Below are 13,998 nucleotides of genomic sequence, written 5' to 3' on the forward strand. Positions count from 1 at the left end.
TGTTGTAAATCTTAGTGCACATTAAAGCACAGAAAACACACAAGCGTCGTAGGAAAGTAGCAAGTGATCAAAACTTGCCGACCCCAGCTTTTTGCACCTTTCTCGAGGATAAATTGGTAACAGTGCAGTCTTCTTATCTTACTGTAGAATACACCAACAAGTCCTAAACATCTGTATCAGCAGACCCAAACTTCTATTCTTCACCACAGAAAGTCACATAGAAAATTAACAGTTACTTCAAGTCATAACTTCTCTCCCATACATTAATCTAACCACTCCCCCTCCCCACAGTGGTGATTTTTTTTTTCTTGTCCTCTGTTACTTCACAATATCCATCTTATGAGGTCCTTTTTGTTTCCCGTCAGACCTCTGACTCCAGACTAGACACTCGTCGCCAGGGACGCAGTACACAGGGGCTCCCAACAGGCTTACCCCCTGCTCCCTGACCTGCCAGGGCCTCTGATCCAGTCTGGGATCCTTGATAGACCCCATAGCCCCCATACACACTGTCCTGGTACAGCAGAGCCCGCTGGCTTCCACATCTGCTGCCACCACAAGCCAGCAGCTGGCACATTGGGCTGGGGCTCGGGTGGCTGCTGGAGGCCTGGCTGTGGTGCTGCAGGTCTAGGGGGCCGTGGTAGTGGGGTAGTCCAGGGTATGAGTTCAGGTAGTGGGCGTACTGTCTGCTGAGCAAGCTGGTGGCTCTCCGTACCATCCCCCGCCCTAACCCAGTCCCATGTCGCACAGCTTCTCCGTATGTGGGGAGGTGGGCGGAGTGGGAGTAGCGCAGCCTCTGGCTCTTACGCCCATTGGGCCTCCTCTGGTCCTCCCTAATGTGGAGGTAGGCCTGGTTCCGTGGGAGGCACAGGTTGTTTCGAAGATGGGCAGGGTTGTAGGGCTTTGCAGGTGTGGTTGGTGTAAGAATGCATGGGAACAGGTCTGGCAGTGTGGAAGGTGATTGGCTAGACAGGGATGACTGGGATTCATCCAGCTGGCGCATCTGCTCGCTGCCCCATGTAGCTTTAAGGAAAGAGGGGCGGCGATGCCTGCGTCTTCCTCTTAGCACCAGGTCCTCTGGGGGCCAGGACCTGTAGTTTTCTACCCGAGGACACATCCCTTCCCCTGAGTAGATGCTGTCAACGCTGGGGGTGGAGATGTGGTTGGCTTGGAGATGGTTGGCTTTGAGCTCACTCAGATAGATGGGACTTGTGTCATTCTTTTCCTGGCCCCTGGGTTTTCTCCTCTCTACATCCCCATCATCACACTGGAAACTCTTGGACCTCCTTTTCCGCCGGGAAAAGCCCGCTTGGACGTGCTGGTTTTGAGGCGAGGAGAACGGGTGAGAGGCGTAGATATCAGGAAGTTGGAGATCAGTGTAGGGGATGAAGGGAGAGTGAGAATGGGTGTCTACGTAGAGTCTCCCAGTTGTCTGGTAGTGGTGCGGGTGCTGATGAGGAAGCGGTTCACTCACGGCCAGGTGGGGGCTGCTGAGGCTGGACACAGGAAGTGGCTGGTCATACAGACATGAAGAAGAGCGAGTCGGGAGCGTGTAGCGTAGTGGCGTGGGCCTGGTAACACCCCTCTGATGTTTCAGAGAGGTAACAGCGGTCAGAGGTGGGCTCAATGGGCAGTGATTCTCTGTAATATAAGCAAATCCTCCCGGTACCGCCTCTGTGGAGATGTGTGGAATACGAACAGGCAAGCTGCCACCATGACGACTCAACTGCTCTATGGTCTTGGTGGCGTTGTCCAGAGAGTTCTCAACGTTGGCAGTGGAAACCAGGTCCTTGGCAGTGCGAAGCATCTTCAGCATGTTTGCTTGAGCGTAGTTGGAGGTGAGGTCAGGTTTGGCCAAACCAGATGAGCGCCCAGGTTCCTCCACTCCATTGAAACAACTGTAAATGCCCTGAGAGATGAAACAGAATGTCAAAGAATGAAGAAGGTAAAGAAAGAATAAGGAGAGAATAAATAGTGGAAAAAGACACAGGGGAAAAGAGAAGTAAATCACCAAATCATTTGTAATGAAATCAATAATTAGCCACAAACTATTTAACCTTGACTCAACCTAACGCTCCTAAGGGGAAAATTTCACAGATGCATTTCAACCATTTTGTGCATCTCAAAGTGACGTTCCACCTACTAACAAATAAAAATCCCACTGGCAGTTAAATAAAAACTGATTTCATTAATATCTCATTATATCACTGAGGCAAGACTTAGTAACAAATTCATTATGCATTCTCCCGGGACTCAAAGAAAAACAGTTTAAGCTGAGAGGATTGCCCCAATAAAGGCACACGGACACACGCCTAAAGTCCCGTCTCTGACTGCATGGACAAACAGCCAAATCCCATGACTGCTCTCTGCTTACAGTTGGCTGGGAGATCCTGAAAGAGCCAAATTTAATTTGGCCCTTGGGGCCGCCCCATACGGATTAATGATCAGATAGTCATTTAGCCGTTAATCTGATAAACCCCGATCCAGGCACAATAGTGTAATTACACGGCAGAGGAGCATAGAGGCTGGAGTCCATAGACATTTCTGTGACTGTCACTTCAGCCAGAGCTTTTTGCTTCAATAGCCACATTCGCAAACAACGGCATCAATAAACTGGGTACTGATTTAGGCTAATTGCAAATGAACATTAAGTAATCAAAGTTAAATGCTAAGCAAACACCAGAATTAGTGCTTTTCTTTCCTTTTATCTCTCCCCTCCCATCTCATTCTTAATAACAAAGCAGTGGCATTTTAGCTATTATTTTAACAAGGCCCTCTGATGATACCATGTAATTACATGCAAATATGCATCAATTTATGCATATTTATCATCACATTACAGCCACTTCATGTGAAACAGTCTATTGCACTCAAAAAAATCATGCAAGCAACCACTTAGAGTGGAAAATAAATCAACCAGCCAATCTTTCAATCACTCAACTGAGATGTTACTTAACTTATCCAATTACAGCCAGCCAATCAGCCTCTTAACTAAATAATCAATGTTCAAATCAGTGAAGCAATTTTGCAATCCGACTTCCATAAACCAAGCAGTCAGCAATCAACAACTGAGGATCCGTAAACAACATGCTACCCGGCTTTTTAAAAAAAAACAACTGATCAATCAAATTACTAATTTGAAGATCTCACCCTACTGATGGCCAACATGAAGTCAAGTTTTTGAGACTTGCGGAGGGAGTGTCGTAGTTTCCAGTAAAGCAGGTGTTCCCAGGCAAAGACTAGCATGCTGAGACCCATGGCCACGAGCAGCATGTAGAAGACACCCGCCATGTTGTCAATGTCCAGCTTGCTGCTCATCACTTCGTTCTTTTCATTCTGGCAGATGCCCGACAACCACACAGTCTCCAAACGCTGGGTGTCTCCTGGAGGGACAGAGGTTTAAGGGAGGAGAGGGAGAAGAAAGAGAGAGTATGAGATGACTTGACAGAGTGAGGAAGAGAAAGAGATATAATGGCTTAGAATAATCTAAACATTTGTTCTGAACTCCACATTGGATTTGAAATGAAACATTGATTATGAGGTTAAAGTGTTGACTATGAAATGGAAGTCTTTGCGGTTTGTGGACATTGAAATCACTCAGACATCAGCAAACACTTGGTATCTTTATGGGTGATGCTCTGCCAGGCCTATACTACAAACATCCTTCTCATTGCGTCTTTCGTTGTTTTATACATTTATCCTGTTTTTAATGTAACATTACAGTTGATTTCCAAAGTACGACTTCCAACAACAACCAAGTTTAAATTATGTCTGGGAAACTCTGAAGCTAACGCGAATAATGTAGAAGGGTTGGACGTATCAAAGTAAGATGGATGCTTCATGTCAGCCAAAGTAAAGGTAATTAAAAGCTCATTGATATTGAAAATGCGCAGAATGTTTTTGACCCGATACTGCATTCATACAACAGTCTTCAATTGTCCAATGACAGGAACGTTTGCAGAATATTTCCCGTCGCGTGATGACTTGTTGGACTGAGGCGGAGCATTCATGCGCTCCATTGAATGGGTTTCATCATCAGTTATCAGCCTCACAGAAATGGGTTAGAAGGAGCCTTCTACACCTACTAGTAGGTTCGGAAGGCTGTTGTCATCTATTCACATGCTAACGGATGCCGTTACCTTCGTCAGGACCCCTTGGCGTCCCTTTTTAACTCTCTGGGAAACCCGTTGTGACTTCAGTCAAAACTGACATTACTTGGTCAACTTTAGGTAAATGATGCGGTTTGTTTCAGGAAAAGATTGTGTTCTGAATTTAAATGTTTGTGGCTGTAACATTATATAGGTAATGTTACATAAGACAGTTAACTTATGTAGTCGATGTAACTTTTAAAAAAGTCAACTTTGACTTTTGGTTTCACGTGGGACGGACAACGGCCTCCATTTTGTTTAATCCATTCACCACCCCAACCTGCCTCCTTACATGGAGTTTTTGTCTTTTCTACTCCCTAACATGTCCCTCTTCATACGTCATCGTGTCGAGCAGTTGAGAGCGACACAGATGGGTTATCAGCTCACCAGTAAAGTCCATGATAACAGCCTGCTGAGCAGACTAGGAGGTCATATCTATGGTTGTGATAACAGCTGATAACGCTCACTCAATCTGCTGATAACATTCGAATAAGATTAAGTGACAGAATTGGCCAGTTGAGACTATTTGGCATAAAAATACATCTGATATTATGGTTATCAGACCATATGTTCTCATGTTTAGTGTCCTTGTCCAGCTAAAAATGAAAAAAGATGAATTTACAGTGCAGCAGTCAGACCTCCACTAGCTATCATTACCACATAAGCTCCTCCTCCAGAACAGGTGGCCACCTTTTGAGCTCCGCTCTCTCCGGTGGCCTCCAGGGAACACGGCCCATTTTATCTCTCAGTTAGCATTCGCTGACCATAAACACACTACTTCTTATATCATCATGGAAAGCTCAGAGTCAGTGTGTGTAGGGGGTGCTCTTAATCTCTCAGAGGAAGGAGGCTATTAATTCAACACCGGCGGCCCTCATGGTGAGTGTGTGTGTGTGTATAGGTAGAAAGGGTGTGTGTGTGTGTGTGTGTGTGTGTGTGTGTGTGTGTGTGTGTGTGTGTGTGTGTGTGTGTGTGTGTGTGTGTGTGTGTGTCCGGATGTAATGGAGATAATCATATCCCTAACACTCCCTGCTGTTGTGCAGGATATTAACTCTTCCCTGTAAGTCCACTTCCCTGCTGACACAGCACACACTGAACTGGACTGACGCCAATCACATGGTTCACATACGGCATAACAGTGAGTCAGAAACAAACACAAACAGATTAAACACGGGAAAGTGTACAGTGCGAGTGTGTGTGCAGGCATGGGTTGTGAATGGTTTGGATCACCGTCTCCAAGGAACTGCAGCAGCCCCAGGTCAATAGGCCGTTTCCAGCGGGAGTTCTTCTGCAGAGCGATGCCGTACCCTGTGGTGGCAAACACTTTCCCGCTGCCGATGGTCACCAGCTTGCAGCCCTCATCCTTCCCGGCCATATAGTTCAAAACAGCAGCGTCGTAGATGAAGGCGTCCAGCTTCCTGCGTGCATAATTTAGTACAAAATCTTACAAATTCTAACGTGTTTGAATCATGTTTGTTCCTCTCTTAAATTACCCTACACTCAGTGGTTTTGCATGTTTCAGCCAATAAAATACAAACGGTGAATACTTGACATTGCTGTGGACCACTTTCAAAATCATACCAGAGGTTGTTAGATTCCCCCTACCTTGCAGGCTGCTATTGCTCTCAGTTCATTTGAGACACAGTCAGCCTGCAGAGACTAATCCATCACAGTGAACATTTAGCATGTATTCAAACCAGATCAGATCAGTCAGATTTTTTTTCAGAAGCGTTTTGTCCAAGTTACATGAAGCAGTACCAGCTGTGAGCAGAGTCTGCTTAGCTATTGTGCACTAACACATAAGGTGAGGCTGATGGGAAAGGCATTATTTTTGCAGGCATTTAAAATTTGCACTCTGGTGACTTTCTAAATTCTATGGCAATCAATCCAATAATTGTTGAGATGTGTTGGCTTTTCAGTGTAAGAAACTAATACAAAGCTCCATATTTAACTAACATTTGAATACCAAACTATATACTCAGTATTTAACATGAAAAGCCAAGTTAAACCTTATCTTTAATGGCTGTGACAAGATGTTTCAGTCTGCGATAACTGGCCACCTGATCAGGACGGTACAATCCATTGAATGAGTGTTATTAATGTTTATCAGCCTCAAAGAAACAGGTCAGTCTGCTCCAGCTCATAGAAGGTTCAGAAGGATTTAGGATTGTAGGATGTATTTTGGCGTACTAATGTTTGTGGTGTTAGGTTGATTTTTAAAAAAAGTCACAAGTGACTTTTTCTTTCCCAGGTAAAAGTCCTTCATTTGTTTAACCCACCCTGCACCCCAACCTTCCTCTTCTCTGGGTCTTTAAGAACAGCAACTTGATACTGTGTAATCTCACAGGGCTGTGGTGGCAGATGGGTGATGGCGGTCACTAATAGAATACATGATAACGGCCTAGTGAGCCAGCTAGGATGTAGCGTAGGGCCATGCCTCCTCATATCTATGGTTGTGATTGAACTGGCTGATAACAGCTGAACTGGCTGACATTGCACCGCGACAAAATGTTCACACTGATGGATAAACAAAGTCTCAGGTCTCTGGAAGTACTTTTCCTTTTTTTTCCACACTGGCACAAAGAAACCAATCAAACAATAAAAGTACAGTGTACACAATTTGTAGGTAATGGGCTCAAAATATGCACACTTCAAGTGTTTTTATAGAAGATTGGATGTTTTGACAGCACTTTTTTTTTACAAAATAAGCTGCACTGATTTTTATTTCAACTAAAAATACACCCATCACATCGGCCTGAGTCACAAATAGTTGCTTCAACACAAAGAGCATCAAATCTCTGCTGTATCATCCAAATTATGATAATTATTACTGCAGTGTCTCGTGTCTTCACTGGCAGGAGGATCAGTTAAATATAACTTCTTATCTAATCGTGTCGTATAGTTCAAATATAATGAAACTGTACCCGGTTTTGAGGCTTTCTAGAGCTTCTTCCACCCCTTTCTGGTTGTATTTCATCATGTGTGTGTGCATGTCGGGGTAGTTGCTGCGGATGTTCCTCTCCGTGCTCCCGTTTGGGACCGTCCCAAAGCGGAAAGGAGGGTAATGCTCGTGTGGTTTCTGGAACTGTAGGGAGACACAGGATGAGAGGAGAGAGGAAGGGGGGAGGAGAGATGAGGAGAGGGAGACAAGAGAATAGAGGGAAGTGAGAGAAGAAAGAGTTTGGTGTGAAGGACGGGGGGTGAGAGAGAGAAGGGAGTAAGGATAAAATGGAAGGAGAGGGGAGAGACTGAAGGGAGCGAGAATAGGGGAGGATGAGATAGGAAGAGGAGAAAGGGATGAAAGAGACAAGGAAAGAGGAATGGAAAAGAGTAGAAGTAAAGGGGGAAAGGAGAGGGAATAGGGAGAGTTGGGTAGGATAGAAAGAAGGAGGAATGAGAGGAGAGAATGGATGAGGGGAGGATGAAAGGAGAGAGGGGAGGAAGTAAGTGGAGAGTAAAAATGACAGAACAAAGAAAGGAAATAGAAGAGAAAAGGGAAACAGGTAAGGAAAGCGGAGAGGAAAGGAGGAAATGAAAGAGGAGAGGAGAAGAAAGGAACGCAAACAGGAAAAAATAGGAGGAGAGAGACGAGGAGAAAGGAGAAGAGAAAGGGGGAGAAGAAAGGAAAGAAAAAGATGAGATGAAAGGGAAGAGGAGAAAACATGAGAGCAAATGAAAGAGAGATGAGGAAGTAAAAGGAGAGTTAATGAGAGAACAAAGAAAGGAAATAAAAGAGGAAAGGAAAACAGGTAAGGAAGGTGGAAAGGGAAGTGGAGAGGAGGAAAAAAGAGGAGAGGAGGAAATGAAAGAGGAGAGGAGAAGAAAGGAACGCAAACAGGACCAAATATGAGGAAAGAGACAAGAAGAAAGGAAAGCAAAGATGAGATGAAAGGGAAGAAAATATGAGAGCAAATGAATGGGGGATGAGAAAATAGGAGACGAGGACAAACAGAAGAGCAAAAAGGGGACCAGAATAAAGAAAAGGGGTGGGGGGGGGGAGTGAAAAGGACGAGGGACTACTCAGTTAAATGAAATCCATTTTAGAGTCAATCCATTTTCTTTTTTTTCTCAGAGTGAATAAATCAGCAGCCAAACTCGATGTTGTTTAAATGGACAGGACTCCATTCAGCTCGCCGCATTTGATTAAATCCGATATCGGTCAACGCGGAGCGTCGGCTTGGATCATTTCACTGCCCACAGATGATCCTAATCCCGTTCAATCTGGGCCCGATCGAAGTTCACATTTCACAGGCTGACGTATTAATGCAGGATGAAACAGAGAGACGTCTGTTAGAGCCAAATTAGACTGTAAACGGGAAAGCTCTATTCATCTTGGTTACAGCATTGACCTTTTGAGCTGGGCGCAAATGAATGGGCCAGTCACAAATGTGAGCGTGAGTGGGTGAGCGCGCGCGCGTGTGTGTGTGTGTGTGTGTGTGTGTGTGTGTGTGTGTGTGAGCGTGTGTGTGTGTGTGTGTGTGTGTGTGTGTGTGTGTGTGTGTGTGTGTGTGTGTGTGTGTGTGTGTGTGTTAATATAATCACTCTTCAGCTGCAACTGCTATCGATTCAGTTGAGATGCTACATGCCTGTTTTTTATATATAATCAGCTGTTTGAATAAAAGAAAATGTCACAGAGGGAAGATTAAAAATGAAAGTGTGTTAAAAAAAACACAATAGTCAAGAGCAGATACGCGCATGTATTACTCGCTGTGATTGTTTCTCCTATGACGGCAAAGATATTCGTTCCAAAAGCAATTTCAATGTAACTGATGGGGAGCAAAAATTAAGTCTTTATGCACACAAAGGGTCTTTTAAAGTCTTGTTGAAGCTTATATGAAGGTTCAGAGGTCAGAGTTTGACAAATTAAATGGATACCTTAAGTTTTACTACCTCGATCACTGTCCACGCAGGCAAAAGTTAGAATATCATCGTGTGTTTTAATCCTGGGTATGCTTTTACTCTGCGCCTTCTTCTTACTTATGGCGAACATCACAAGACATGTGCCCATTGGACTTGTGATGGACAAGTCAAATCTGAATCTAAAATACTCACTAGAGCATGGGTGTCAAAGTGATCCAGTAAAGGGCCGTGTGGCTGCAGGTTTTCATTCCAACCAAGCAAGAACACACCTGACTCGACTTACTCCATCACCTGAACTGTCTTCACACAGTTCATTTGTTGGACCAGGTGTGTTTTTGATTGGTTGGAATGAAAACCTGCAGCCACACGGCCCTTTACTGGATCACTTTGACACCCATGCATTAGACTAGAGCATCAAATGTGTGTTAATCCGCGGCTGGAAATAGTCCCCAACAAATGCAAAGGATACGTTTGTTTGAGGAACTGTGGGATTAGTTGACTTTATTTAAGTCGGTAATTTCTGGATCACTTCCAACAAGCCTCCTGTAAAGTACTAATCTGCTGCTACTTTCAGGAAAAATAGAGAGGTCACACTCTTGACTCTCTGCCAATTAATGAATGCCAATTGATTGCCAGAGTGTATTTATAAGGGACAGAGAACAATAATCAACATTGACATTCAACAATATCGATGACAATGTGCTGTGGCTAGCTCAACAGTTAATTTGCACCTGTGTTCCTGACACAACTTAAACCTAGGGACTATTATGAACATGAAAAATGTGTCTACATTGATAATAACTAATGCGTTGCTCATTCAAAACATGTTTTTGTTGCTTGAGTATAAAATGTACGGACAGATGGACGGACACTCCTTCCATTTTAGTAAAATCAGCAAACCTTTACTTTGGTTTAAATGCTACTTCTAATTCCTATTTCCCCTATAGTTCTTTCCATACAGCAGGTAAAATAAACCATTACCAACAAACTGGGGATGCTCATTAGTTGGTGGTGCATTATGCGGCTGGCGTTCTCTGTTTGGGTCGACCACGTTTTGAATCCGCTCTGATTATCCCTCGGGTCTATTCAGATCAGGTTCTGACTATCCTCGTGTCGAAGGAAGAAAAAAAAAGATCCATGCACGTCAGATTTGGGATGATTTTCCACAGTTCTGCTTCGGATCAGGAATTAGTCAGACAGGGTGAGGGAGGTTGGAAAGTATTGAAAGACTGTCACATTGATTTTCATCTTTTCGTGGCATTTATTGACAAGATGAATAAAATATAGAATAACCCTCGCCTTATCCTTTAAACCTGAGAGATGCGAACCCAGCCAGCCTACGACCTAAACCCGCCTAATCCTCTGTTGTGTGGAATCTCAGGAATAAGGGGCAGCTGAGGTTGTGTTGTGCAGAGTAATTTATATTAGTGGGATATAATGCATCTGCATAAAGTTAATATAGTCGGCTAATACAACCATAGATCACTAAGCTGGTGCTGCTGATCCCTGCCGGGGAGTGGTTTTCGCTATCTGTGAAGAATGAAATGCGTCCTTGTAAAGCTCCTCTGAGGCCCTGTTTCCAGGTTTAGTGAGTGTGTGTCACACATTTAAGTGGTGGAGAAAGTCCGTGGGTGTTGTTTTTCCTCTGTGGCTTGACTGTTTTTAATCGCTTGACATTTCGCAAGCTTGTTTTAACAGTGTGAGTGAGTCGAGAGATGGAGACGGCACAGGGGGAATATTGATAGACGGACCGAAATACTGACAGGACAAGTGGAGACTCAGACACCATCTGTATTGACAGAAGGCAGTAATTGATTAGTCATTCATGCCGCCGGGCTCCCCACTGATAGGAAAGAGACAGAGACGTTCACACAAAGTCATTTTACTTGACTGCATCTTGAAGGCTTTCGGCGAGTCTTTTGTCTCTCTTGTGTTCATGGTTCATTGGTCGATGCAGAGTGATGAACAGAGACTAGCGGAGATGATGGAGCTGGATTTCAACACAGAGTTTGCATCATATCTCACAGCTCCACAAAAAAACAGCCTGCTCTGCGCGGACTGCGTGGACTTTGAATATCTGTCGCGCCTCAAAATCACTCAGTACCTCTGCCAAGAAGGTTATTGTTTTCGGTTTGTTTGTCTGTCTGTCAGCAAGATCACAGAAACGGTGGCCTGAATTTCTGAGTGGAAGGCATCGGCCAGAGGAACCCATTATATTTTGTGGTGGATCCAAATCACGGGGCGGAAACATTAGTTGTTTTTCGAATCGTTTATCTTTGCGAGATAGGGCACGGACTGTCTGCGCTCTGTGCTAGAAGTGTTGTTTATTCAGTCTCTTACCTTCTTGTCAGAGAGGCCAGACACGGTGTCGATGTATTGCTCCTGGATCATGAAGGCAGCCAGGTTGGCAGTGTAGGAGGCCAGGAAGATGACAGCAAAGAAGGCCCAGACCAGGACCATGATCTTACTGGTTGTTCCTTTAGGGTTTTCAATGGGGACCGAGTTATTGAAGACAATGCCCCACAGCAGCCACACTGACTTCCCAATGGTGAACGTCGGACCACCAGGAGCTGATGAAACAGAGGGAGGAGGGAGTCAGAGGGGCTGTTTCTCTGTAACAAGGACTTACATTTTACATGGAGACATATTTAGCCCACAGTGAGAGAAGAAGAGGCTCTATAGTAGAATGTCCTTAGAGGACTGTTTCCAGGATTCATGTACAAAAAGAGAGTGATGTGCTCACAGGGTAACCTGACTATCGGCAGATGACTTTCATCCCGCCTTGACTCCTCCTAGCTACACTTAACTATCTGGGATCGATCCATTGCAGAGGGACATCAGGATCCGCAAAAAATGGTTGAGCCAATCAGGACTGCGGTTTTTTTTTTAGATTTGACGTAGCGGAGAAACGACTGTTGTGATTAAGACAACAATGGCGGCTTGCATCAAGGAAGTAGGCATCAACATCGGTGCTGCTGTTTTATCAGTGTTTTACAATCTAGCAAATATTTCTTCTTTAAAAGAACACCAGAGAACGGCTCTGAAGGCTTCTGTTGGTGGAAACGATGTTGGCTGTTCTGTTTTGCTTTTCCCTGCGTCGCTCTGTGTCACAGGTTGGTTTCAATGTGAGTGGTTGTAGTAGCACGTCACTAAAGATAACTGACATGTGGTTTAGCCAATCATATGCAAGGATTTTTGATAAGGCCCAGCCCGCTGAAATCCCTTTCTAATGGAGAGATCCCAGATGGATGAGTGAAGCAAGGTGGAACGAAATTCATCTGGCAATAGTCAAGTTACTCAAGGGGTGAGTCACAGACACACTCAAGAAACAAACACTGATACTGAAGTTTTGATAAATGTTAGAAAACACATTTCAGTGGTCTAGTGACATGTAGACACGTAGATCGTTTTGGTTTTATTTGCCCAGGTGTTGGGATCACCAAAATCACACCAGTGCCTATCCACGGGCAGGACAATAGACTACGGTTAGCTTGGGTATTGGTTAAGGTCAATCACTGTCATGGTGACAATAAAGACACGTTGACTGTCAGTAGGAAGCAAGAAGACAGCAGAGGCAGATGTTCTGTTGAACCACCCAACCACATCAACCTCGTTCCTCTGCAGATATTGTGGCTCTGAAACAGCATCACACTATTTATTTCTTTGCCCCTCATTAATTCCTACATTTACTAGTGGTCTTTTTCGATCAAATGTAAACATATGGTGTTCTTAGCTCATTAGCTGCCATCGTTTCTTGAGAGGAAAGTCTTGTTTTAATTGGGACTATTCTTTCCCCCAAAGAAAGTAATTGAAGCAAAAATAAATCTAAAACCCAAACTATCTTCATGGAAAGACACCTCCAGAGGTACTTGAGAAAATGTGTGTCTTTTAATTTGTTTCTGTTATGGAAGAAGTTGGTCAACAAAGATTAGAGCAGACAAGGTTGGCTTTTCTCCGTGGTTATATTCAAAGTATTTCCTGCGGGAAAGGAAACTGTCCTCTCTGTGAGCAAAGGCTGGAAGAGAGATAGACCCAAAGCTGAGGGCAGTTCACTCTAAATACAAAACATAAGTTAGCGTTCAACTGGGTGACGTTCAAGGTAAGGCAGTAACTTTAGTCACACTCCTATCATAGGATAGGACAACAAAGGAGCAGAGACATGTGTATATCACAAGATATACTTTAAAATCATGCTTCTGCAGAGATGTCCAACGTCTCTGTGTGTTTCCTGAGCTGAACATGTTGCATGTCCAGATAAAGAACTTCTACATCAGGAGGCGAGAAAGAAGTAAAAAGTGTTTGTCCTGTGTTTTAAGGCCCAAAACATGTCGTTTGTAATTTCTGTCACATTTCTTTTAGAAGTTCGAGTCAGCCAACAGTCAGTCTTTTGCCACAGATTTATTGACCGTCAGATTGATGATTTTAAGTCACATATCTGTTTCTACGCGTTCTCTCATCAAGCAAAACAAGTCTATTTCTCACCACGTAAGTATTCATGAGCCATCCCATGCCCTTCTGCAAACTTCCAAACAACAGAACAATTTCACAGCCTCAGAGCGTTCCCATTGCTCTCTGCCACCGTTGCTCATGTGCAGCAACGGAGGGTGCCACCGCCATCAATCACACTTCGATTAGCGCAGCGACGAATGCTAATTAAAACAGGAAAATGACCTTTCGGACCTGGAGACGAGGCATGCTCTGTCACTGCTGCATTCTGGGATTGATTAGCCCTCTCCCCAAAATCATGTTGAGGAACTGTTAATGTTGCAGGACGTGCAGACGGGGCTGGTTTCAGCGGCATGCATGCAGGCTTACTGTGAAGTGCTTTGTAAGAGGAAAATTAAGTACATTTCACGGGTCTTTTTTCTTTATTTAACAGCTTCTGGCTATTTCTTTTATCGAGTAAATACAAATTACCTCAATTTATTCCTGACATGTTACACTCAAAAACAGCAGACATTGCAAAGTATGATATACACGGGAATCTGTGGGA

General features: G+C 44.1%; 1 protein-coding gene across 1 annotated transcript in view; it reads right to left on the reverse strand.

Moving 5' to 3' along the window:
- Window positions 1-361: 361 nt before the first annotated feature.
- Window positions 362-13,998, reverse strand: part of LOC310960765 (glutamate receptor ionotropic, NMDA 2C-like) — a gene marked incomplete at both ends in the record, with an annotated part of 51,008 nt that continues 37,371 nt past the window's right edge. Inside the window, 5 exons of the mRNA XM_083932563.1 lie at window positions 362-1,906; window positions 3,148-3,380; window positions 5,376-5,563; window positions 7,070-7,230; window positions 11,346-11,575. Of these exons, the coding sequence (XP_083788689.1) occupies window positions 362-1,906; window positions 3,148-3,380; window positions 5,376-5,563; window positions 7,070-7,230; window positions 11,346-11,575 (2,357 nt within the window). The remainder of the gene's footprint in view (window positions 1,907-3,147; window positions 3,381-5,375; window positions 5,564-7,069; window positions 7,231-11,345; window positions 11,576-13,998) is intronic.

The sequence above is a fragment of the Echiichthys vipera genome (genome assembly GCF_963691815.1).
Source record: "Echiichthys vipera genome assembly, chromosome: 18".
NCBI lineage: Eukaryota > Metazoa > Chordata > Actinopteri > Perciformes > Trachinidae > Echiichthys > Echiichthys vipera.